The sequence below is a fragment of the Podarcis vaucheri genome (assembly GCF_965113315.1).
Source record: "Podarcis vaucheri genome assembly, chromosome: 17".
NCBI classification, from domain to species: domain Eukaryota; kingdom Metazoa; phylum Chordata; class Lepidosauria; order Squamata; family Lacertidae; genus Podarcis; species Podarcis vaucheri.
In genome coordinates, this window is record NC_138755.1 from 13788910 (window position 1) to 13814634 (window position 25725).

Consider the following 25725-nt stretch of genomic DNA (forward strand, 5'->3'; position numbering starts at 1 on the left):
GGAAAGCAGCCTGGTCAGCGTTGCCCAAAAATTATTTATGCAAAGTGCTCTTGGCTCATGTTCTCTGCTATGGTAATATAAGTTTAGCCCATGAGAAAGGTGAGGCATGCAAAATATCTGTGGGTGCTGGGTATCTCTATGATTTTAAACATGGGTACTTCTAATTACCTATGTTTTTATGTCAGTGGGTCTGTATTACTGCCCTGTAACTCTGCTTACAGCATCTTAAAAAGCAGAGACATCGCCTTGACAACAAAGGTTCATCTAGTTCAAGCTATGGTTTTCCCAGTAGTGATGTATGGAAGTGAGAGCTGGACCATAAAGAAGACTGATTGCCGAAGAATTGATGCTTTTGAATTGTGGTGCTGGAGGAGACTCTTGAGAGTCCCATGGACTGCAAGAAGATCAAACCTCTCCATTCTGAAGGAAATCAGCCCTGAGTGCTCACTGGAAGGACAGATCGTGAAGCTGAGGCTCCAAGACTTTGGCCACCTCATGAGAAGAGAAGACTCCCTGGAAAAGACCCTTACGTTGGGAAAGATGGAGGGCACAAGGAGAAGGGGACGACAGAGGGCGAGATGGTGGGACAGTGTTCTCGAAGCGACTAATATGAGTCTGATCATACTGTGGGAGGCAGTGGAAAACAGGAGGGCCTGGCGTGCTCTGGTCCATGGGGCCACGAAGAGTTGGACACGACTAAATGACAACAACTCTGCTTAATGTCACCATAATGTTGGCCCTTCAAAAGGAAGCCAGAGGGACCTAGCTTTGTTTTGTTTTAAAAGGAGCTTGCAGGCTCATTTCACGGAAGGGAGGCAGGAAAGAAGTGGTACCTGCAACGGTTTTTGGGGAGAAAGACCATTTTATTTGCCTCAGTCCCAAAAGGGTAGTGATGCCCCTACAGAGGTTAGGCAATTTGAGATGCTACACTCGAGGGTACGGGGAGCTTGCAGGTACCCAAAGTGCCAAATATAGCTTTCAAGATGCCCATGCTGTGATACAGTGGTACCTCAGGTTACATACGCTTCAGGTTACAGACTCCGCTAACCCAGAAATAGTGCTTCAAGTTAAGAACTTTGCTTCAGGATGAGAACAGAAATCGTGCTCCGGTGGCGCGGCGGCAGCAGCGGGAGGCCCCATTAGCTAAAGTGGTGCTTCAGGTTAAGAACAGTTTCAGGTTAAGAACGGACCTCTGGAATGAATTACGTACTTAACCTGAGGTACCACTGTAATCATTTGCGCTCCTGCTTTTTGACTGGCCTCCCAGCCCCTTCCCTTCCTTGGTTCATGAATATGGCCAATTCCCCGTTTCTTATCCATTGTCATAAATCCACCGCTCTTAGCCCCTCCTAACGTTCTGCACAATGATACAACCCAAAAGCGTTCCTTCATTTTTGCTGTCTGAAAAAGGTGGCTTTTTAAAATGTGCTGTGCCCCTTGTTCTGATTTAGTGATTTTTGTTGTGCAGCTTAATTTGTACGCTGCCTTGACTGCTGCCAGATAAGGGCAGCAAACAAACAGCCACCAATAGCTATTCTTGGAGCGAAACACTCTTTCTGGACACAGCAGCAACTGCTTGCTTTCCTTTCCCCAGATCCGTGGCGGAGAAGCAACGGAAAGGGGCAGGGGGCAGGAAAGGTGGAGAGGAGCGACCAGTTGGATTATCAGCCGAGCAGGCGCAACAGCAGCCTCTTGTGGCACATCGGGAAAAAGGCAGCCCCTCCAAGACTTTCCGTCAGTCCACTTAGCATGTTTCATACTGGTTTTGTAGGAAGGAACAAAGAACAACTCATCTGGTTCATCAGCAAAAAAAATTGGAGACTGCGGCAGATTCAGATCCATTCATTTCCCTCCATACTGGGCAAGACAGGGGCTGAATTCTCAGAACAGGAACACAACTTTACTAAAAAAAATTGTCCAGTAGCACCATAAAGACCAACTAAGTTTGTTCTTCGTATAAGCTTTCGCGTGCATGCACACTTCTTCAGATGCACATGAAAGCTTATACCAAGAACAAACTTAGTTGGTCTCTAAGGTGGTACTGGACTATCTATCTATCTATCTATCTATCTATCTATCTATGATCTATCTATCTATCTATCTATCTATCATCTACTGAGTCAGACCAACACGGCTACCTACCAGAATCTACAACTTTACTAGTTTATGTGATATATTTTCAACTATGGCTGCACCATTATCTCCCACTTGGACTACTGCCATGCGCTTAACGTGGAGCTACCTTTGAAGGTGACCCGGAAACTGCAACTAATCCAGAATGCGGAAGCTAGACTGGGGACTGGGAGCGGCCGCCAAGACCATATAACACCGGTCTTGAAAGACCTACATTGGCTCCCAGGACGTTTCCAAGCACAATTCAAAGTGTTGGTGCTGACCTTGAAAGCCCTAAACGGCCTCGGTCCTGTATACTTGAAGGAGCATCTCCCCCCCCCATTGTTCTGCCCGGACACTGAGGTCCAGCTCCGAGGGCCTTCTGGCGGTTCCCTCATTGAGAGAAGTGAGGTTACAGGGAACCAGGCAGAGGGCCTTCTTGGTGGTGGCGCCCACCCTGTGGAATGCCCTCCCATCAGATGTCAAGGAAATAAACAAGTATCTGACTTTTAGAAGACATCTGAGGGCAGCCCTGTTTAGAGAAGTTTTTAATATTTGATGAATTATTGTTTCTTAATATTTTGCTGGAAGCTGCCCAGAGTGGCTGGGGAAACCCAGCCAGATGTGCAGGGTATAGATAATAAATTATTATTATATTATTATGATTTCAAGGGAACCAAGGGGGACTGTGCAAATCTTCACTGGCCCCTGAAAAGGCCATTATCGAGGAGGGTGCATTTATGGAAGAGGATGCCCCAGAAAGGACAAAAGGTCTTTGGCTCGGACAGTGCCAACATTCCTCATCTTCAGAATTTCAAAAAGTCCTGAAACAGAACTCCACCACTAGGCTAGGAAGTGAGCTGCAAAGGGAATCAAAAGAAGGAAGATAAAAAATAGGATTGTATGGCATCATTACCATGAAAAGATCGAATTCCTCTTCGCGCCGCGCAATCATCTGATTCAGAGTCTCATCATCGGGAACTTCATCCTCTTCCTGCAGGAGAGGAGACAAAAATCACAGAATTTACAGGCATGCACCCACATCAAGATGCATAGACATTAATGAGGCATGTGTAAAAAACATCTGTCGATTTGCCCAGTCTGAACAACTGCAAACCATATGCAAGAAATGATGGAAGTCTGTAGAAAGAAAATTGTTCTGAATTTTACAATGAATGAATGATTTATTTATTTATTTATTTATTTATTTATGGTAATTTAATACAATTTCTGGTCTTCCTTCGTAGGAAGTATATTGAAAACCTGCATGTTTGTTCAGAAGGAAGTTCAAGTTCAACTGGATTTATTCCCAAGCAGCAGTGGCATGTGTTGGGGGGCAGAGATGCCCTCCCCTCACTGCTGCTTACCTGGGTGGGAAGGGGGGGCTCCGACACTCACGCCATTGCTCCCGAGCAAGTGCACAGACTTCTGTATAGACAGCAGGAAGACTGCACTGTCGCTCACGGAATGGCTATCTGGCAAAATACGGCAGGGACAGGAGAGGGCTTGGGGAAGGGGCAAAGCCACGCAAAAAATGTGGCAGATTAGTCTTCATTGCAGCCCCTTTGGCTTGGACCCCAAGAACCGCAGAACCAGGCAGGCTAAGGGAAGGGAATTCTTTCTGGCTCCATTAGCCAGGTGCTTATTAGTAAAAAGAAAAAAGGGGGGGGGAGGAAAAGGACCCCTGGACGGTTAAGTCTGGTCAAAGGTGACTATGGGGTTACAGCGCTCATCTTGCTTTCAGGCCGAGGGACCGGCGTTTGTCCGCAGAAAGCTTTCCGGGTCATGTGGCCAGCAGGACTAAACCACTTCTGGCACAATGGGACACCGTGATGGAAACCAGAGTGCACAGAAACACTGTTTACCTTCCCGCCACAGTGGTACCTATTTATCTACTTGCACTGGTGTGCTTTCCATCTGCTAGGTTGGCAGGAGCTGGGACAGAGCAACAGGAGCACACTCTGTTGCAGGGATTCGAACTGCTGACCTTCCAATCGGCAAGCCCAAGAGGCTCAGTGGTTTAGACCACAGCGCGTCCCTGCTTATTAGTATCTGCCTGGCGGGGCAAATTTCAGAGGCGGACAGCCCCTCCCCCCCGTCAAACCCCCTTGTGCTCTGATGTTGATGGAGAAGGGAGGGGAGACTTGCAAAGGCTTCTGGAAGCCCCCCCCCATTCCTTTTAATCTCCCAATCTCAGGGACTTAAAAGGAAAGTGAGAAAGGCTCACGAAAGCCGTTGTGCGTCTCCCTCCTTGCTTCCAAGTTCTCAGTCTCGCCGTGATCTTCAAGGGGAAGGGAGGGAACCAAGGGCTTTAAGGCAGCCAAACGCTGTTCGAAACAGCCTCCCCCTGCCTTTTAAGCTGAGTGGGTGGCAGCTCTGGCAGGGGAGGCTGGGAGAGTCTCCCATCTCTCCCCACCCCCAAGGCCACTCCCAGGAGAAGGGAAAGGGCTTCCATTTCTGCTCATCAGCTGAATGAAACACAAAGGGACCCCTAAGCACCATGTAGTCCAACCCCTGCAATGCAGGAATCTCAACTGAAGCCAAATTTTATTATTTAAATAATGTAATATTTTTTAAAAGTGAGATGATGCTAAAAGGATAACACCCCCCCCCCGATAACACAATTAGCACCCACCAATGTGATGCCTGCCATCTGTTTCCCACCAGCCCCATTCGGAACAGCTGTTCACCCCATCTGGAGGGCGCCCCGTTGGCGAAGGCTGGCATAAGAGGTCTCCCTGAGGGATGATGCGTTTTCCCATCGCAGCAGCTTATCAAAAAATTCCCATTATTGCCTCTCCCTTTCTGGACTTTATAAAAGCAACACATGGGGATCGGGCCAGTAGGATGACAAAAATGAAAGAGATAGAGAGAAGGAATCTACTCCTGATCAGAAAGGTGTGCTTTGGGAAAGGGAAAAACAGAGAGAGAGGGATTTCTTGCAACGTGTATGCAAGGCTTTTTATTCAGTCAACAAGTCAACAACATAAGTGGTTCCATAAAATGTTCCCATGAGCAGCCACTGGATTCAAAACAAGGTTTTTAAAAATACGCAGCTGGGTTTTCCAGCAATTCCTGGTTCTTATCATTTGTAAAGTCATGATTCTGAATCATATATGTATGCCTGGTTTTTTTGGTTTCTGTTTTAAGATTCTATAAATATGAGGATCTGAGCAATTTTGGAGACACATTCAAAATTACAATATTTCATTTTATAAAGAAATAATCTGATCAGCCGCTAGGAAGCAACATGCTTATTTCAGCCCTGAGGTACCTTAAAAAGTTAAAGGTACCCCTGCCCGTACGGGCCAGTTGTGTCCGACTCTAGGGTTGCGCGCTCATCTCGCTCAAGAGGCCGGGAGCCGTCGCCGTCTGAAGACACTTCCGGGTCACGTGGCCAGCATGACGAAGCAGCAGCTGGCGAGCCAGCACCAGTGCCGCACACGGAAACGCCATTTACCTTCCCGCTATAAAGCGGTACCTATTTATCTACTTGCACTTAGGGGTGCTTTGAAACTGCTAGGTGGGCAGGAGCTGGGACTGAACGACGGAAGCTCACCCCGCCGCAGGGATTCGAACTGCCGACCTTACGATCAGCAAGTCCTAGGCACTGAGGTTTTACCCACAGCGCCACCCGCGTCCCCTGAGGTACCTTACTGAAAGGGGAAAAATGTATTTTGCCTCTAGAATTAATTTGTCCGTCTTATCTATATACAAATGCATATTCAGTGCAGAATTCAGCTTCCATGCAAGGAATCTTTGCTAGCATCACCTCCCTTCTCCCAAAACAACATCTTCATCAAGTTAGTAGTATTTATAGCTGCAAACGTAGCCACAAAAGCACATGGTCAATGCCTGCTGCTGCTATTTCAGAAGCCAGAGGGATGGCTGTCATTTTCAACACGTATCTCTTTTCCCTCCCTATGACCAGCATCAATTATGCAAAAGAGCAAACATGCCCAAATATGCAAAGTAGGACAAACTATGCAATTTTGCTTGGCTTGGGTAATTAATGCTGGCCACAGAGTTCAGACTGCCTGGGCACATGGTTTTAGAGTAAGGTAAAGGTAAAGAGACCCCTGACCATTAGGTCCAGTCGTTGCCGACTCTGGGGTTGCGGCGCTCATCTCGCTTTATTGGCCGAGGGAGCCAGCGTACAGCTTCCAGGTCATGTGGCCAGTGCACGGAAACACCATTTACCTTCCCGCTGGAGCGGTACCTATTTATCTACTTGCACTTTGACGTGCTTTCGAACTGCTAGGTTGGCAGGAGCAGGGACTGAGCAATGGGAGCTCACCCCGTCGCAGGGATTCGAACCGCCGACCTTCTGATCGGCAAGTCCTAGGCTCTGTGGTTTAACCCACAGCGCCACCCACGTCCTGGTTTTAGAGTAGACATAACCAATAACACCATGAGCATTCGATCCTGGAAGTGGGGGAGAGGGGAATGCAATCTTAAATTTTCAAGGCTTAAAACAAGCTTGCAGACTACCTCGTTTTCTTCTTCGTGCTCCAATATGGCTTGGAGAAAAGCCCTCCGTTCGTGGCTGGAGGACTTCTGGTCAAACATGCCGGCTTGAATAACCTTCTGATCCACGTTCAACTTGTACTTGGCGGCGGCAAGGATCTTCTCTTCCACGCTGTTGACAGTGCAGAGTCGCAGGACCCGGACTTCGTTCTGCTGCCCGATGCGGTGGGCTCTGTCTTGTGCCTGCAAGTCCTGCGAAAAACACATTGCGTGGAACAGATTAGTCCCGGGAGAGGGGGCTGGCTGAAGCAAAACGAAGCCACAGTTTTACATATATATAAACCTATAAAGATCAAAGGCTAAAGATGACAAGCCACAGTGCCAAATTGAGAAACTGCTTAAACTTTAAGCTTTCGCTGCACAGGATTATATGAGAGAAGCATGGCTTATTTAACAAAATAAATACAATAATAATTTATAATAATTTATTATTGATACCCCGCCCATCTGGCTGGGTTTCCCCAGCCACTCTGGGTGGCTCCCAAATAAAATATATTTCATGAAATTCATGTGTTTTGGCATTTAAGTGAAATGTGCATTTGGGATAGAGTTCATTTCACCGGCTGTGTGGTGCCAACACCTGCCCTCTCCTAAGATGGGTGAACAAATAATCCAATTCTGGTTCCCTAATAATTTGAGCTCCCGCTCTTGTAAGAAATGTCCAGTTTGCCCTTTTGAGACCAGGGGTTGTATCCATGGAAATCGACCTGGCAGTCCGCAGTGGGGCTTCTTCTCTTCTCCCTGTGCCCCCCATCTGCTCTGGGGGTTTTTTGACCTCCCAATAGGGCAATGCTCCCGGGGGCATTTGCGCCCCACCGACGTCCCCATTGCCCTGCCCTTCCTGCTCCCAGGAAGCAACAGCGACCTGCTTGTCTCATCTGCCAATCTGTTTCTGCACTGTACTTTGGGCAACTGTCAGCGCTAATACCGAACCCTCCTTATCTAGAGGTTGGCAGCGACATTTTCAAAGGGGAGCCAAAAAATCTTCCTCTGGCAGAAGAGATTGCAGGAGCAGCTAGGTAGGATCCCAGGCCAAGATTCCCAGGAACTTTTCACTCCTAAGACCTCCCTGCTGGCCAAAGGCTGCATCGTATCTCAAAGCAGATAGATAGATAGATAGATAGATAGATAGATAGATAGATAGATAAATACATTTTTACCTTGCCCATCTGGCTGGGTTTCCCCAGCCACTCTGGGCGGCTTCCAAAAAAAGATTAAAAATACATTAAAACATCTGTCATTAAAAACTTCTCTAAACAGGGCAGAGGTGAGAGGCAGCCCTCCACTAACAGATGCAATTGGCAAAGGGAATGGTTTCTTTTTCTTTAGCTTTTAAGTTACTTTACTGAACTTTAAAAATAATAACATAAATTCAGAATTAACCATAACAGATAAACATCAAAGAATTGTCAATATCTATTACACCTTATCACAGTCTTCTTCTAGCTCCATTGACTTCCCGCCAGCTCCATCTAGCTTTAAATGTGTATTTATTTAGCTCACTGTTTGTGTCTGTTTAAAATAATTGCTTAGCCAAGATACTGTACTTTCTTTAACCTGTTCGGTGCACAGCAGAAGTTATTCAAAGGCTGGACAGATTTTATATTGTTGCAATCTTTTATGTAACTTTTAAATAAACCCCATTTATTGAAAAATACTTGATCTGCATGGTCTCTTATTCTTCCTGATAGCTACGCCATTAGTTTTTGTTGTCACTCCAATTTTGAGGGTACTTTTTCTCCTTTCCAATTTGATGCGGCACATGTGGTGGACTTGCAGAAAAATTAAGGAATTGTGGGATGAAATATCTATGGAACTAAAAAAAATAAAATGCGTAAGATCATGTTTACAAAAAACCCCAACAACCAGAGGCCTTTCTTCTTGGGATACTGTGAGGGGATGATTAGCTGCTTGTGCTTAAAATTGTGCCCCCTCAGAGTTTGTGCGGCTCCACAAACCTCTGTGTGTGACAGAGCTCCTCAGACATGTCTGCTCTAGTCACTAGTAGAGTCTGACAGTGGCTGCCTGCGGAAGCGTTTCCAGCAAAGAAGCTCCTTAACGGAAACGCGTCTCCTGGACTCACGACGTGGCAGCTTCCGGCGAAGTATGGGTCTCCCTACGGTTGCTTCTGACACCTCCCCGCTGTTTTCGCTGGACGTGTCTCTCACCCCTTTCTCTCCCCTGCTAGTTCCTGCCTTGGCTGCTGAGTCTCTCTCAGCATTACTGAGATCCTCCTCCAGAGACCCCTCGCTCCTCCTGCTGGTCCCTGCTTTAGCTGCTGACTCTCTCCCAGCCTCTGGGAGCCCTACCACCTCCCTTTCCTCTGATGTCAGTTCCCTGACATCCACCTCCCCTCCAGGGCCCCCTTCCCCCCCGCCCCTACTCTCTCCTCTGGGCGGTGAGGAGCTAAAACCCCGAAAAGAATCCTCTTCATCTTCAGACGTCTCGAACATTTCCCTCCATCGGTCTTCGTTCCGGCTCGCTGAATCCTCCTCCGCCTCGGAATCAGAGAACCCCTCCAACTCTTCTTCTTCGTCGGTGGTGGCGAAGTATTCCCTCCGGAACCTCGCCACTGGCTGAGGTTTACGAGGGAATCTCTGATGAAAAGTTTCTATCAAAACCTCGTCATCTACATCCTCTGCCCTGACCCAGGTGTTTTCCGACTCCGGCTCCCCTTCCCACATTACCAAATACTCTACTTGATCTCCCTTCCACCTGGAATCGAGAATCTCCGCTACATGGTAGCTGTGTTCTTTTTCCTCCATAGCTGGTCCCCTATTGACCCTCCCTTCTCTGTCGCCTTTATACGGTGACAGCAACGACCTGTGGAACACTGGGTGCAGCTTCATGTGGTTCGGTAACCGGAGTCTGAAAGCCACTGGGTTGACCTGCTGCGTGACTTCAAATGGGCCCAGCCTTTTGGGTCTTAACTTCTTACAACCCCCTTTGAATGGTAACCCTTGGGTGGACAGCCACACCTGGTCCCCCACCCTAATGCTTTCCCCTTCCCTTCTGGTTTTGTCTGCCTGCCTCTTATATTCCTCCTTAGCCCTGTTTAAGTTAAGTTGGAGCTGGCGATGGATCGCTTCCATTTCTTCAACGAACTGTTCTGCAGCTGGAACGCTCCAGTTCTCCCCTTCCCCCCCTGGGAAGGCTCGGGGATGACACCCGTGATTAGCCAAAAAGGGGCTCATCCCCGTGGACACGTTCTCTGCATTGTTGTAGGCAAATTCTGCCAACGCCAGCTTCTCCACCCAATCATTCTCTCTGTCATTCACATAACACCTCAAATATTGCTGGAGGACACCATTAGCTCTTTCCGCCTGCCCGTTGGTTTCTGGATGACGGGCAGTTGAGAAATTAACCTCTACATGCAGTAAGCTCATGAGCTTCCTCCAGAACCTGGAAGTAAATTGTTTCCCTCGGTCCGAAACCACCCTCAAGGGGGCGCCATGCAGCCTAAACACATTTTCTACAAACAATTTAGCGGTTTCTTCTGCTGTGACCGCATGTGAGCAGGCTATAAAGTGGGCCATCTTGGTTAACAGGTCTACCACAACCATGATGGCTGTTTTCCCTCTGGACCTTGGCAGATCAGTCATGAAATCTATTGCCACTGCTTCCCATGGTCTTTCAGGCGTGGGTAGTGGTTCTAATAAACCTGCCGGTGCCCGCCTCTCCCCCTTGGCTCGTTGGCATTGGTCACACCCTCTCACATACTCCCTCACATCTTCCCTGACCTTGGGCCACCAGAATTCCCTGGTAACCAGCCACATGGTTTTGTGTTGCCCAAAATGCCCTGCTGTGGGGCTATCGTGCAGTTGCTTGAGTACCTTTTCCCTCAATTCCCCTTCAGGTATATATAACGCTCCCTTGTAGTACAACGCCCCGTTTCTCTCCTCAAAACCCCCGGGTTTGTCTCCCTCCCTCCTGAGACCCCTGAGTTTGTCCTGGGCGTATTCATCCTGCACCGTTCCCTCTACCAGTTCCCTTTGCCCCACCAATGCCGCCCCACACACCCAGCGGTCCTCTGGAATGACATGGGTCTCTTCGGGTGCTCCCTCCCCCTCCAAATATTCAGGTTTGCGTGAGAGAGCGTCCGCCCTAACGTTCTCTGGGCCTGGCACGTAACAAATCTCAAAGTTAAATTTGGAGAACTCCTGGGCCCATCTCAACTGCCGTTGGTTGAGCACTCGCGCAGTTCTCCAATACTCTAGATTCTTATGGTCCGTGCACACTTGCACCTTATGTTGTGCACCAATTAGCAGGTGCCTCCATCTCCGGAAAGCCTCATGAATCGCAAGAAGCTCCCGGTCGTACACCGTGTAGTTCCTCTCGGATTTGTTCAGCTTTTGCGAAAAGAAGGCACACGGTCGCCACTCTGACTCCTCCTTCCCCGGCTGCAGAAGAAGCACCGCCCCTATGGCTCTGTCAGATGCGTCTGTTTCGACCCTCAGCTTTTTTTGTAAATCCACATGCAGAAGTTGTTCATCAGAGGCGAAGGCCCTTTTCAGTTCCTCAAACGCTCGCTCCGCCTCCGCCGTCCAAACAAACTTCTTTTTACTGCTGAGACAGTCCGTGATGGGCGCCGTCAGGTGGGCGAAGTTTCGGATGAACTTACGATAAAAGTTTCCAAACCCTAGGAACCTCTGCACATCCTTCTTGGTTTTGGGTGTTTTCCATTCCAGCACTGCTTGAACCTTGCCGGGGTCCATGGCCAACCCCTTGTCTGACAAGCGGTACCCCAGGAATTCCACCTCCTTGGTATGAAACTGACACTTCTCCAGTTTCACCCACAGCCTGTTGGCTTGCAGCCTGCTCAACACTTCTCTGACGTCTCTCACATGTTGCTCCTCATTCTCCGAATACACCAACACATCATCTAGGAAGGCCACGCAATTCTTGTAGAGCAAAGGCCCCAGTACGTGGTTCATGAATGATTGAAAACACGCGGAGCCTGTTTGTAATCCAAAAGGCATCACGAGGTATTCAAATGCCCCCAAAGGGGTGAACATGGTGGTTTTCCATTCATCCCCTTTCCTTATACGTATCAGGTTGTACGCCCCCCTTAGGTCCAGCTTGGTAAAAATCTTTCCCTTCCGCACCCTGGTCAAAATATCATCAATCCTGGGCATAGGAAAAGCCGCCGGCTCTGTCACTGCATTTAACCGCCTGAAATCACATACAAGTCTCGGCTTGTCCGTGTGCTTTTTATCCACAAAAAACACTGGGCTACCCCCCGCTGCCTTGGACTCTCTGATGAAGCCTCTCTTCAGGTTCTTGTCAATGAACTCTCGCAACTCCTGCATTTCCCTGTCTGACATGGCATACAACTTGCCTACAGGAAGCTGTGCTCCAGGGAGTAAATTGATCTGGCAATCAAAGGGCCTATGCGGGGGTAGTTGGTCAGCTTCCTTCTCGCTGAACACGTCGCTGAGATCAGCATACTGTGGTGGCACCTTCCCCTTCTCCATTACTTCAGTCCCTGCCAGGGTGGCTTGGGCCCCTGCTGAACCCTTTCCCCCCCTGCAGTGTTCTAAGCAATGTGCTGAACCGAAGGAAACCACTCTTTGATGCCAGCCCACCAGCGGATCATGTAGGGCTAGCCAGCTCATTCCCAAAATAATGGGAGCGCCTCCCAAGGTGGCCACATTAAACGCTATCAGTTCTGTGTGCCTTGCCACCCTCATTATCATTGGGACGGTCTGCAAGCTGACTCCTCCTCCCAACAGTTCCCTGCCATCGATCGTGGTCACCTGCAGGGGGTTGCTTAAAGGGATCGTCTGTATCTGGTGTTCAGCAGCAAACTCCTTGCTCATAAAATTGCAGGAGCTGCCTTTATTTTTAGGGGGTGTCCATTTTGCAGCTCTAGCGACACTTCAATCACTAGAGCAGGTCGAGGAGCTTCTGGCACGGGCACTTTCACTGCTCTTTGGCCTGGCTGCAGTGCCCTGACGGTGGCAACCAGGCGTTGGCTTTTACCTGCTCCGTTTCTCCCTGCTCTTCCCCCTCAACAGCTCCCACCATCCCTTGCCATTCCTTCCTCTGGGGGCAGACTCTGGCAAAGTGGCCTGGCTGTTGGCAGAGATAGCATTTCCGGGCTCCTTTTCCCTCCTTCTTAGCCCCCTCACTGGGCTTTGAAACTGCGCGCGCGCGGTTCCGACTTCCATCGGCTCTGCCGGCGGGAAAGCTGGCTCAGGAATGTCTGGAATGCGGAACTCCTTCCAACGTTCCCCTCTCCCTTCCCGCCTCTCCAAGGCTCTTGCCTCCTGGCGCGCTCCAATGGTCAGCGCAGATTTGGTCAGCTGATCCATAGACACCGCCCTGGGGCTCCGGGACAGCTCGTCTTTCACAGCCGAAGAAAGACCTTCTTCAAATAGCATCTGAATGGGTGCCGCCGATAAATCCCACCCCAATCTGTGAATCAGCATGGTAAATTCAGTCCAGTACTCACGGACAGATCGGCTTCCCTGCTTGCAAGCCATTAGCTGTCTGCGCACCACCCCTTCCTCAATATCGCTGGAAAACATGATATCCATTGCACGAAAGAACTTCATAGTGTCCTTTAGGATATCATTGTGCGTTGCCATCAGGGGTAGAACCCAGTCTCGCGCCCCCTTCTCAAGATGCCCAATTACGAAAGCAACTCGCGATTCCTCATCAGGGAACTCATCAAACTGCACATTCAGGGCATATTGCATCTCGGTCCTAAAGGCATGGTAATCCTTGGGGTCCCCCCCAAACTTCTGCACCAATCCTGGTACCTTTCTGGGGAACTGAGTGGTTCTCCCCTTCTTGTCTGCATCCTGAGCCCTTCTCTCCTCGAGCCTCGCCGTCTGCAGCGCATGTTGGACCTCCAGAGCTTGATACCTTTCTTCCAAGCTTGGACCAGCTCCAACCCCTGCCTCTCCGGTTCCGGCTGGGTTGCTCATGATGCTTTCTCCTGCACAGGCAGCGTACAAAGACTGTCAGACTGCTGTGAGGGGATGATTAGCTGCTTGTGCTTAAAATTGTGCCCCCTCAGAGTTTGTGCGGCTCCACAAACCTCTGTGTGTGACAGAGCTCCTCAGACATGTCTGCTCTAGTCACTAGTAGAGTCTGACAGTGGCTGCCTGCGGAAGCGTTTCCAGCAAAGAAGCTCCTTAACGGAAACGCGTCTCCTGGACTCACGACGTGGCAGCTTCCGGCGAAGTATGGGTCTCCCTACGGTTGCTTCTGACACCTCCCCGCTGTTTTCGCTGGACGTGTCTCTCACCCCTTTCTCTCCCCTGCTAGTTCCTGCCTTGGGTGCTGAGTCTCTCTCAGCATTACTGAGATCCTCCTCCAGAGACCCCTCGCTCCCCCTGCTGGTCCCTGCTTTAGCTGCTGACTCTCTCCCAGCCTCTGGGAGCCCTACCACCTCCCTTTCCTCTGATGTCAGTTCCCTGACAGATACTTGTCTCCGATATCCCAAAAAGTGCAAGGGAATTGTTCTTATATGCGACAGTGGCTGCGAGAATTTTAATGGCAAAGGGAACGGTTTCTTTGTGTAACGAATGAAGACCCAAAGATGGAAACAAGAAGAAATAACAGCTAAAGAAGAGCGGCAAGAGAAACTGATGAACTATGCTGAGATGGCGAGACTAATGGGGAAAATTCAGAACCAGCAGGACCAGTCTTTCCTAAAGGAATGGAAGAAGTTTTCGATATATTTGGAAAGCAATTGTAACCAACTGACATCGCTTGAAGTTTGTAAGGAGTAATTTATAAATTACTGTGAAAAGAATTAAGAATAGATGTATTGGAAATTTGAGTTTATAGCAATAATTATAGTAACAAAACGCATAATTAAAAAGACTTTAGAAAACCATCAGTCGAGCTTGAAGGAAGTCTTAGGCCATGGGTAGGCAAACTAAGACCTGGGGGGCCGGATCCAGCCCCATCACCTTCTAAATCCGGCCCACGGACGGTCCGGGAATCAGTGTTTTTACATGAGTAGAATGTGTTATTTTATTTAAAATGCATCTCTGGGTTATTTGTGGGGCACAGGAATTCGTTCACCCCCCAAAAAAAAAATTTAGTCCAGCCCCGCACAAGGTCTGAGGGACAGTGCACTGGCCACCTGCTGAAAACGTTTGCTGACCCGTGTCTTAGGCTGTGATGGCCCAACATTTCAAAAAGATGTTATGCTGGAAAATATGTGTAAAGGCAAAGGGACCCCTGACCATTAGGTCCATTCATGACCGGCTCTGGGGTTTCGGCGCTCATCTCGCTTTATTGGCTGAGGGAGCCGGCGTACAGCTTCCGGGTCATGTGGCCAGCATGATTAAGCCGCTTCTGGCGAACCAGAGCAGTGCACGGAAACGCCGTTTACCTTCCCGCCGGAGTGGTACCTATTTATCTACTTGCAACTTTGGTGTGATTTCGAACTGCTAGGGTGGCAGGAGCAGGGACTGAGCAACGGGATCTCACCCCGTCGCGGGGATTCGAACCGCCGATCTTCCAATCGGCAAGCCCAAGAGGCTCAGTGGTTTAGACCACAGTGCCACCCTTAGATGTGTAAGAACTAATAAACAATAGATATGTGTAAGAACTAATAAACAATAGATATGTGTAAGAACTAATAAACAATAGATATGTGTAAGAACTAATAAAAACTTAATAAATTAAATTAATAAAAAATCGTGGTCTGTAAATAACCTGGTGGGGATTCCAGTCGCTGTCGAAAATAATGACAGTATCCGCTGCCTGGAGGTTCAAGCCCAGCCCTCCAGCCCTCGTGCTCAACAGAAAGATGAAATACTGGGAATTGGGCTCGTTGAACTTCTTCAGCAGGGCTGCCCGGTCCTCCGATTTCGTTGTTCCTGAAAAGTGGAGCAGGCAAAAAAGCACGTGTCATTGCAAAGAATCTCCAGGTGATGATGCCCTCTGTAATTCTCCTTTCTCTTGCCAGGGTCCTTCTATAGGGTTCAAAATCAGCACAAGCCACTGTGGTTCCAGCTGTCTGTATGAACGGCTATAATAAACACCATCAGCATTGGCACAAAGGTTGTTATTTGCAGCGTTATCAGGGTGTTGATTCCAGGGGAACTGGAAGGAGCAAAGACACTGACTTCTATAAGGCTCTGAGAAAGGAAAAGTGCAAGACCGTTTAATGGTGTGTATGTTGTATGAGATCTTATCTGCTGTGGGTCTTTCAATTCATAAAGCCAAATGGTGGGATAGGAAAAAATGATGTATAAACGCTTGTGTAATTATTTACTTTGTTGTAGTTGCAGAATTTGTGCTTTTGTGGAATTCTGCATTTTGTCAATGCAGAGTACTGATGAACTATCATCTGCTATTCTAATTTTTTTATTAAAGAAAACCACCCAGCTTTGACTGTGATCCTGAGCCTTTTACTTTGAAGCGATGTTACTGAAAAAATGAGGTTGACTGCTAAGCAAAAACATTGGGGATCAAAGCATTTAATATTACTGAAGCCTTGGATTACCTTTTAATTAGAAGGCTCAAACTGCTGCTTATCTAGAAGTATTTTGTTTTGCTAAGTATGTTCTTCTAATAGATAAAGACTGAACATTTGAATTTCAGTCACAGACAGAGGTGATTGCTGCTAAAGGGAGAATCCTCTGAAATTCACTGATATATATTTATATATCTACATACTTAGGGGGTAAAAAAAGTTTCTTTAGTGAAGTAACTCATCCCAAGAGAAAAACAAGCATGCATGAGATTTGTAGTACGATTAATTTTTTAAATCACATTAACGTATCACATTTCTGCAGAAGAATTCATTTACGAGCTCTACTTCTTCCATTATTTTAGGTAAAAATAATGCTAAAATAGAGAGATTTTGGAAGCAAATTACTTTAACTTCCGAGTTAACTTCAATTTTTTTTAAAAAAATAATCTCATGGGAAATTAGTGTTAAGAACTATGGCTTCTTAAACATCGATGGGATAGCTCAGCTGGTATAGCGTGAGACTCTGGATCTCTGGGTTGTGGGTTCGAATCCCATGTTAGGCAGAAGATTCCTGCATTGCTGGGGGGTGGACTAGATGTCCCTTGAGGGTCCCTTCTATGATGTGAATTCGACCAGATGAGAGGAATACCCAGATAAACTGATTTCCATCAATGGACTAGAGTGTTTCTCCAGCGAACTGAGTGCACATTTTCAGCTTGGTACCATAACATAATCTGGAGATCGTGCAGGAAACGAATCCGTTGGGACTCACCTGAAAGGTGGGTTCAGTGGGCGCCCATCCATCAGGCGGCATCTCGCGCCACCTGACGTTCTTAGCCCAGAAATGCAACTCCTAGTCAAGGCATCCCTGAGCCCTCCCAGCCCTGACGCCAGCCCATGTCAGGATGAGACCAACCCAGGATACAGGGCAAGCCAGAGACAACCCAAAAGAGAAGGAAGGAAAATGCACAGAACAATCCCAAAGGAAAAGAAGAGAATAACCTCAACTCTAACAAACATGCATCCATAGAAGAAAAAAGCTAAGTGCACCAAAAACATGGTCTGAGCATTAATGAATGTGAAAAATACAGAACTAGCATTAAGAGGTACAAAAATACAGGTGAATATAAAGGAAAATGCAGCTGTATGGTCCCCTGCAAAAGCCCTACAATGAACATAGGTGGATGGGAAGCCACTTTTCAGGCAAGTCCAATGTTCCACTCTGCACAAATGCCCAACCATCCGGTGAGAAGGATCAAAGCAGCCTAACAAAGCCATCCCCTCAAGGGCACAATGTCTGGAATAGGATGGAGCTGGTTTTCAACTTCACGATACATCCCCAGCTAAACAGCACAATACACAGTGGTACCTTGGTTTAAGAAGAGCTTAGTTTATGCACAACTTGGATTAAGAACGCTGCAAACCCAGAAGTAGGTGTTTTGGTTTGTGAAGTTACAGGTAGGTAGCCGTGTTGGTCTGCCGTAGTGGAAACCAAATAAAAAAATTCCTTCCAGTAGCACCTTAGAGACCAACTAAGCTTGTTATTGGTATGAGCTTTCGTGTGCATGCACACTGTGTATCTGAAGAAGTATTTGAAGAAGTGTGCATGCACATGAAAGCTCATACCAATAACAAACTTAGTGCTACTGGAAGGAATTTTTTTACAGTGGTGCCCCGCAAGACGAATGCCTCGCAAGACGGAAAACTCGCTAGACGAAAGGGTTTTCCGTTTTTTGAGCTGCTTCGCAAGACGAATTTCCCTATGGGCTTGCTTCGCAAGACGAAAAACAAAAACGTCTTGCAAGTTTGTTTCCTTTTTCTTAACACTGTTAATACAGTTGCGTTCAAGGAGCAACTCATAGAGCGCGGTGTGGTAGCCTTTTTTGAGGTTTTTGAAGACTTTGGTGATTTTTGAAGCTTTTCCAAAACTTCTTTTAAACTTTTAAGACTTTTTGGGGGTTTTTTTGGATTTTGGGTTGGGGTGTTTGGAATTCAAGGACTTGGTGTTGGGGAGGGGTTTGCAAGAATCTGGAAGCTTGTGTGCTTGGCGAACCAGAGCAGCGCACGGAAACACCGTTTACCTTCCCGCTGGAGCGGTACCTATTGATCTACTTGCACTTTGAGGTGCTTTCGAACTGCTAGGTTGGCAGGAGCAGGGACTGAGCAACAGGAGCTCACCCCGTCACGGGGATTCGAACCGCCGACCTTCTGATCAGCAAGTCCTAAGTTCTGTGGTTTAACCCACAGTGCCACCCGCGTCCCTGTAACTAGAGGTACCACTGTACGAAAGAGGAAAAGGTCCAAGAGGAGAGCTAAAAAGTTCAAGAGGAGAGCTTTGTCCACCTTGGACAAAGACTGCAAAGGACTGGGAGTCAGTACTGGAAGGGCTTGAAAATGCCTTGACTCAGAGTTGCATTTCCAGTAAGTCAGGGAATTACTGTTCTCCCCATCCTACAGGCAGGGGAGTTGCAAGAGCGGCTTGTCTTAACTGCACTGTGGCTGAGGTGAGATATAAACAAGGAACTTTCTGGCCGGCAGCTGGCACTTCTACGGATGTGAAGGAAGGGAACACCTTCTCAGTGCCTTGGAGGTGGGGGAGAAACAGGGGTTTGAGAGCGGGAGCCCCTGGCTCCAAGATCACAAGACGCCCCTCATTTATTTCCCGAGCTCCTTTCCCTTTGGAACATTACCGTCAAGTCGCAGGTAAGCAAAATTCCGAAAAGCAAAATAGTCTTCCATGATGGTCATGAGGGACGTCATTTGACAGAAGAGGAGGACGCGGTGGTTGGTGGCTCGCAGCTTTGGCAGAATTCGATCGAGCAGCTCAAACTTCCCCGAAGCCCGATAAAGCTCAGCTCTGTGAAGAGAAAAGGCTGGATAATAAATATTAACAAGGTGACATTTGCACATGCAATTAGCACATCCTACGTCTCTCCTATAGGCTGTTAAACAGAATGTTTGGTATGGACTGCAGAAAACAAACCATATGTGGTTTCTTCTGAGATATTAGGGTGCACAGGGATTACTTCCCCAAACCCTACACAAACCCCAGAAAGGGAAAAGCTCCAACCTAAAGCCAAGCAACTATCTAAACACTTAAACTCTAAAAGATTCTGTGATGACAAGTTCTAGGAAGTAAAAAATAATAGTTACCCATTGATGACGCCATTTGAATAGCCCAAATGTTCAGCAAAGGATTCCTGCAAATGGAGAACAGCAAATTACTTAACACGACTAGATTAAATCACACCCAACATAACTCTTTCTAAACTCATGGACCTAGGTTGGCGGTGCTAGTTAAAATAACATATTTTTAAAATGGTATTTCTCTTATTAGTGCATAAACCACATTGTAATAAACATACTTCTCTGATGTGAAACAACTGGCAAACTACTTGCAACTTATCGAAATGGATGGATTGGTAAATAAAGAGCCAATAAAAAGCTTATATCGTAACACAGCATGTCATCTTAATAAAGTATGAAAAATTTCAGTATGTACCAATATGTATATGCCTTACATAAAAGAATAGCATTAATTAATTAGCATTAATTAACAGTAATAAGATTAAATCTTGTCTGAATATTCCTATGCGAATGGTGTATAAAAATGAACCTTTTAAAAACAATTAAGCTAGAAGAAGATGAAATATATTTTGTATCATTCAGGGTGGCACATGACTCTAGGCTATGGGAAAGATCCACAAATGCAGTTACAGGCAAAGGTTTCCTTAGACAATCCTCAAAAACAAGCTTTGCGCATTGTTTCATTGTTCCAATGCATGTTGGATCATCATTGACACGTGTCCTGGGTAGACCTCCACTGCAAGGTTGTAGAAGAGGGGTCAGCAACCCTAAGGCCCATGGGCCAAAAGCAGCCCACGGGGGTAGTTTAACCGGCCCGCAAGCCGGCCACGAACCGAGCCGCCCACTCAGCAAGTCTCCGCATGCTGTGCTAAACCGGTGCAGCGCGGCGTGGGAACTCGCTTCCGTGGCGCCGGAAATCGTGTCTGTGCAGACGCCAAAAATGACAGGCGCAGGGGCCAGAAATCGTGCCTGTGCATATGTGGGTGCTAGAAATCGTGGGGGGGGGGGGGGGGACACACGATCCAGCCTAGGGAGGGATCTCCACCAGAGTAAACCGGCCCAGGTGAGGTAAACCTTGCCAACTCCTGTTGTTGGGGGGGGGGGGATTACATTCCAATGGGCGAAATACTACTCTGTGAGGCAACGTAAGATCAGTGTCTGTGCCTGAAAAATCCCTCCTCATATGAGGGACAAACACCTTCACCTCCTTTTATTGCTGGCATTTTGATTTTTTAAAAACAGATTTCTCCCCCCCCCTAAAGTTCCCTAAAGAGGCTGTTTTTGCACACCCTGGGGGCTTCCCCCTTTGGCTCTGCCCTACACAGAATAATTTAAGACCAGAAAGAACAAAGTCCAAGTCTCCTCTATCCCATTAACCCCTGAGATAACAAAGGAGCAAGGTTGACTCACCTCAATGTGCTGAAACATATAGGGGTGATTGCAGATCTTTCTTAATTGCATGATGGTGTTCATTAGAGTCTTGGCGCCTCCTTTTCCCTGAGGAAGGAACAGATGAGACGTCACAAAGTCCAGTGGAAATGGGGGAAGATCCTACAAAACTTAGCAGACCATACAACACAGGAGACGCACTTTAGGCCTCTAGTAATACACTTTACCCCTAAATATCCCAGGCTCCTATTTCATGTTAGTTAACATGAGCTGTAGGGATTTCAAAGCACTCCAATGTTCCAGCTATAATGAAATCTGCCAGGAGAAGTCCAAACTGTGACTAGGAGGCACTGAGGCACAGGAACATCATCATCATCATCATCATCATTATTATTATTTATACCCCGCCCTCCCCAGCCAAGACCGGGATCAGGACAGCTAACACCGGGTATAAAAACAATTGATTAAAATACAACTTAAAACAAGATTAAAATACAACATTAAAATACAGCCTCATTTCGGTGGAAACTCAAAATCAAAAACTTTTGGGGGATGAAAATGTCAAATCTTCACCAAGGCCAGCTATCCAGACTGGTCCTACATGGGACATAGTGAGTCCTGCCGGCTTGCCCCAGCCAGGGTAGGAAAGCATTTTTTAAAAAGAAAGCTACACTAGCCCCAGGCTGGCTAGCTAAGGGCTCCACACATCAGATCTACTGGATCCAAATTTCCCAACATCCCATCCTGCCATATCCTGCATTTCGGGACTTTCTACTGGCTAGGGCTGGGCAATATCTTGATATATCACCCAGAACCAGTCTGGAGTCCATATTGTGATACAGTGGAACCTCGGCTGTCGAACGCTTCGAAATCCAAACAATTTGGAACCCGAACACCGACAACCAAATGCTTCCGTTTTTGAACGTGTCTGGGAAGTCGAACGGCTTCCGCGGTGCGTTTCTTCATTTTTCAAAAAGGAATTTGCCGAGTGGCAACTGCGCCTCGGTTGTTGAACGTTTTGGAAGTTGAATGGTCTTCTGACAACCGAGGTTCCACTGTGCCGGATTTGTAATTCTTGACCTGGTAATATATCACAAATTGTGATGCGTGTGTGTGCGCGCTATGCAAAGATCACGATGCAGGAAAAACCGTGAAGCCGGCCAAAGCTTCTCTCGATTCCTCCAGCCCTGGTTAACTCTGCCGGCTCAGTTCTCCCCTGAACCTGGCGCCGGCAAAAATCACGATCCGGGAAAAACCGTGAAGCTAGCCAATGCCTCTACATAGCTCCATCCTTATTTCAGACATGGTGATATATCAGTATATTGCAATGTTTAGCTGGTGAAAGATCACAATGTTGAAAAACAGATATCTCCCAGCCCTATGACTGGCCACTAACAGCAGGGACCTTTCCTTCCAGTTGGGTGATGCTACGGCCTCTGCTGCAGTAAAGCCCCTCCTCTGCCACCGCCCCCCCCCACCGCTGGCCATGATCCTGTTTGCCAGCAGAGAAGTGCCAATAATAATAATAATAATAATAATAATAATAATAATAATAATAATAATATTTTTATTATTTGTACCCCGCCCATCTGGCTGTGTTTCCCCAGCCACTCTGGGCAGCTTCCACAAAGACCAAAAATACACTAAGATGTCACACATTAAAAACTTCCCTGAACAGGGCTGCCTTAAGATGTCTTCTAAATGTCAGGTAGTTGTTTATCTCTTTGACATCTGGTGGGAGGGCGTTCCACAGGGCGGGCACCACTACTGAGAAGGCCCTCTGCCTGGCTCCCTGTAGCTTTGCTTCTCACATTGAGGGAACCACCAGAAGGCCCTTGGCACTGGACCGCAGCGTCCGGGCAGAATGATGGGGGTGGAGACGCTCCTTCAGGTCTACTGGGCCGAGGCCATTTAGGGCTTTAAAGGTCAACACCAACACTTTGAATTGTGCTCGGAAACGTACTGGGAGTACTTGGAACGTACTCGGAAATGTACAAATCACCCCCCACCCCCTCTCCCAAGCCCTGACTGGCCAGGGGTGGGGAGGACCCCTAAAGGCTTCCCGTTGACTTCTTCGGGTTACACAGCTGATCAGGATAGGGTTGCTCTGAGAAAGAGAGCAGATCTCTCTTGTAATCTGCTCACCTTCTTGTCCTTCTCCGAGCCGTCTGTTAGGAGGATCCCTTTGGCTTGCATGTGGCGGTACAAGATCTTCTGGAGAGCCGACATGTCGCACTTGATCACATATTCCACCTGAGAGGAGCAAGTAATGTGTCACTCAAAAATTCAGAGTAATGGAAACGCCTTTTGCCCTGGCGAGAATCTCACACTATCTCTAAATGTCTGACTACAATGGCACCATAAGCCACAAGACATTTTCTAAAGCAGAGCTGGAAAGACTTCAAGCTTACGGGATCTACTTGATCTAGTAGAAACCCAAGATTCACCTGCCAAAGCCCAGCACAGAGAAGAACCAGAACTGACCAGACAAATCTGGTTACTTGGAGATTTTTTCACTTTAGCAGCATAATTTAGCTGAGGGTGGAGCCGTTTTGTTGCTGCTATCGTTAAACAACTACATCATCAGAAATCCTTGCAGATATACTGCAAATCGCCAAGCGACTGAACGGCAGATCCATTTCTGCCTTCTTCTGCCCAGATCTGCTTTAAGGCAGGGGTGGGCAAAATACAGATTTTCTGGGTGATTTGCAGGAGATCAGCAAGGACTCCTAATCCCATAACAACGCCAACAACCAAATGACTTCCCCCTTAAATTATACCACTGAAATAAAAGAAGTCTGCAGAGAGGAGGCAACTAGGAATGGGTTTTTCTGTGGGACTGTGGGCTCCTGACTTAAGAATTCTAAAGTTCCAGATGCATTCCTTTTGAACCTATTTCCAGTTGTTTAAAGTCAGGATGACAGCAGATTCCACAAGCCTGAAGCCTCTTCACTCTCTATCTCACAAGTCTTGACACTTGGGAATTTCTGAGTTGTGAAAGCATTAGATGATGCCCTAGGGAGATCAGAAGATTGTTTTAATCTCATATTGTCTTGGGTGCAATCTGTAAAAAGGAGGCTTATTCTTAATGAAGAGAGTTACAGACTAGGCAGAGCTGCAAAGGGAGCATACAGCAAAAGACAGCAATGGAGACCAATAGAAATTATTGTGATTTTAGGAAAAGGTGATTCTGTAGATACAGATTCCATGACTACTGGACACTGGGCGATGCAGACGGGCTCTTATCTTGTTGTGTCCAAAGTCTCATTTTTCTGCCCCTGATATTCTCTGTGCTCACAACACAGAAGGGGGAAACAAGGCAAGATTCAGAGCCAACCAAGCTCAATTAGTCTTTGCCTTCAGAGATACAGTATTTTTCGCTCTATAAGACACATTTTCCCCTCCAAAAGTTAAGGGGAAATGTGTGTGCATCCTATGGAGCGAATGCAGGCTCCCTGGCTTCAGCGATAACAACGCGAAGCATCCGAAGCACAGAGGGAGTGCTCCCTCCACGCTCTGGAGGCTTCATGTTGCTTTCGCTCTCCAGGCTTCAGGGGTAGCCGCCTGAAGCCTTAGGAGCGCGGTGCGGGTTCTTGCTGCGCTCCGCAGGCTTTGGGTTCCTTTCGCTGAAGCCAGGAGAGCAAGACTCTCCTGGCTTCAGCAGAGAGGGAGAGCTGCGCAGCGCCCCTTCAGCCAAGCGGGAGGAGAAATGGAAGGGGCTCCGTTTCTCCTACCGCTTTGCTGAAGGGGCGCTGAGCAGAGGGGGAGAATCCCCCCCCTTGTTCTCCCCCTCTAAAACAAAGTGCGTCCTATAAAGCGAAAAATACGGTATGTTTTTGCTGCTCATTTTGTGGCATTGTGAATTTTGGATTTAATACAGAACATTAGAAAACTTCAGAAGGTCTTCCTTCTTCCACAAACCTTTTCTGGCAGCTGAGATTCGACCTCTTTCTTCAGCCTCCGTAACAAGAAAGGGCGGAGAACTTTGTGGAGGCGCCGGATGATCAGAATAGTCTCTTCCTCGTTTAAATCCACCTGCAGGAAAGAGCACAATGAAAAAATAACATGTATGGGTTTTTTTTTAAAAAGAACCAAAATTGCACCTGTTCGATCTGTAGCATGTATCTCTATGGTTTAGCAAACTGAGAATCCGAAGAGTTTATTTAGAGGGTTTATTAAAAAAACCTAATTTAAAGAGACTAGCACCATCATGCTAACATGGAAAGTATGCTTGAAAAGTATAAGGTAAAGGGACCCCTGACTGTTAGGTCCAGTCGTGGCCGACTCTGGGGTTGTGGTGCTCATCTCGCTTTATTGGCCGAGGGAGCCGGCGTACAGCTTCCTGGTCATGTGGCCAGCAGGACTAAGCCGCTTGTGGCGAACCAGAGCAGCACACGGAAACGCCGTTTACCTTCCCGCTGGAGTGGTACCTATTTATCTACTTTGACTTTGACGTGCTTTCAAACTGCTAGGTTGGCAGGAACAGAGACCAAGCAACGGGGAGCTCACCCCGTTACGGGGATTCGAACCACTGACTTTCTGATCAGCAAGACCTAGGCTCTGTGGTTTAACCCACAGCGCCACCCGCGTCCCACAGCGTGATACAAACAAGCGAGCAACATCCCATAAGCAGCCCAGTTTAGGCAGGTTTTTAATGTTTGATCTTTTATCGTGTTTTTAATACTCTGTTGGGAGCTGCCCAGGGTGGCTGGGGAAACCCAGCCATGTGGGCGGGGAATAAAACATAAATTATTATTGTAATTATAATTATAATTATCATCATCATCATCATACCCTTTCTCCGGTCATGGCAAAAGGGGCGTTGAACCACTGCTCAAAGGTGCTGCAGCTCTTGAAAATGGTGGGGAGGAGGAAATTCAGCAGAGCCCAAAGCTCCGGCAGTTTGTTCTGCAAGGGCGTCCCCGTCAGGAGGATTCTTCTGGGGGCGACGTAGTGCGTGTTCAGCACCTGAGTGAGTTTGCAGTGGTGGTTCTTCATACGATGGCCTTCGTCGACAATCATATACTTCCACCGAATCTACGAAAAGACAAGATGACAAAACTTTCTTCCCCTAGTTCTACGCGTGCAAATCCTAAAACAGTTGTGGGCCTTCAGCTTAAAAATAAAAAACCAAAAGATTCAGCAGGACCAGAACACCCAAAATGCAA

At 47.5% G+C, this 25725-nt stretch overlaps 1 protein-coding gene across 4 annotated transcripts in view; it reads right to left on the minus strand.

Moving 5' to 3' along the window:
• Positions 1 to 25725, minus strand: part of SMARCA2 (SWI/SNF related BAF chromatin remodeling complex subunit ATPase 2) — a 132670-nt gene that overhangs the window by 38621 nt on the left and 68324 nt on the right. For all 4 annotated transcript variants that reach the window (XM_082204541.1, XM_082204540.1, XM_082204542.1 and 1 more), the window contains 9 exons: positions 25352 to 25594; positions 24479 to 24592; positions 22703 to 22810; positions 20579 to 20665; positions 19235 to 19281; positions 18772 to 18938; positions 15319 to 15482; positions 6604 to 6831; positions 3029 to 3106 (listed from right to left, as the gene is read on the minus strand). In XM_082204541.1, the coding sequence (XP_082060667.1) occupies positions 3029 to 3106; positions 6604 to 6831; positions 15319 to 15482; positions 18772 to 18938; positions 19235 to 19281; positions 20579 to 20665; positions 22703 to 22810; positions 24479 to 24592; positions 25352 to 25594 (1236 nt within the window). The remainder of the gene's footprint in view (positions 1 to 3028; positions 3107 to 6603; positions 6832 to 15318; positions 15483 to 18771; positions 18939 to 19234; positions 19282 to 20578; positions 20666 to 22702; positions 22811 to 24478; positions 24593 to 25351; positions 25595 to 25725) is intronic.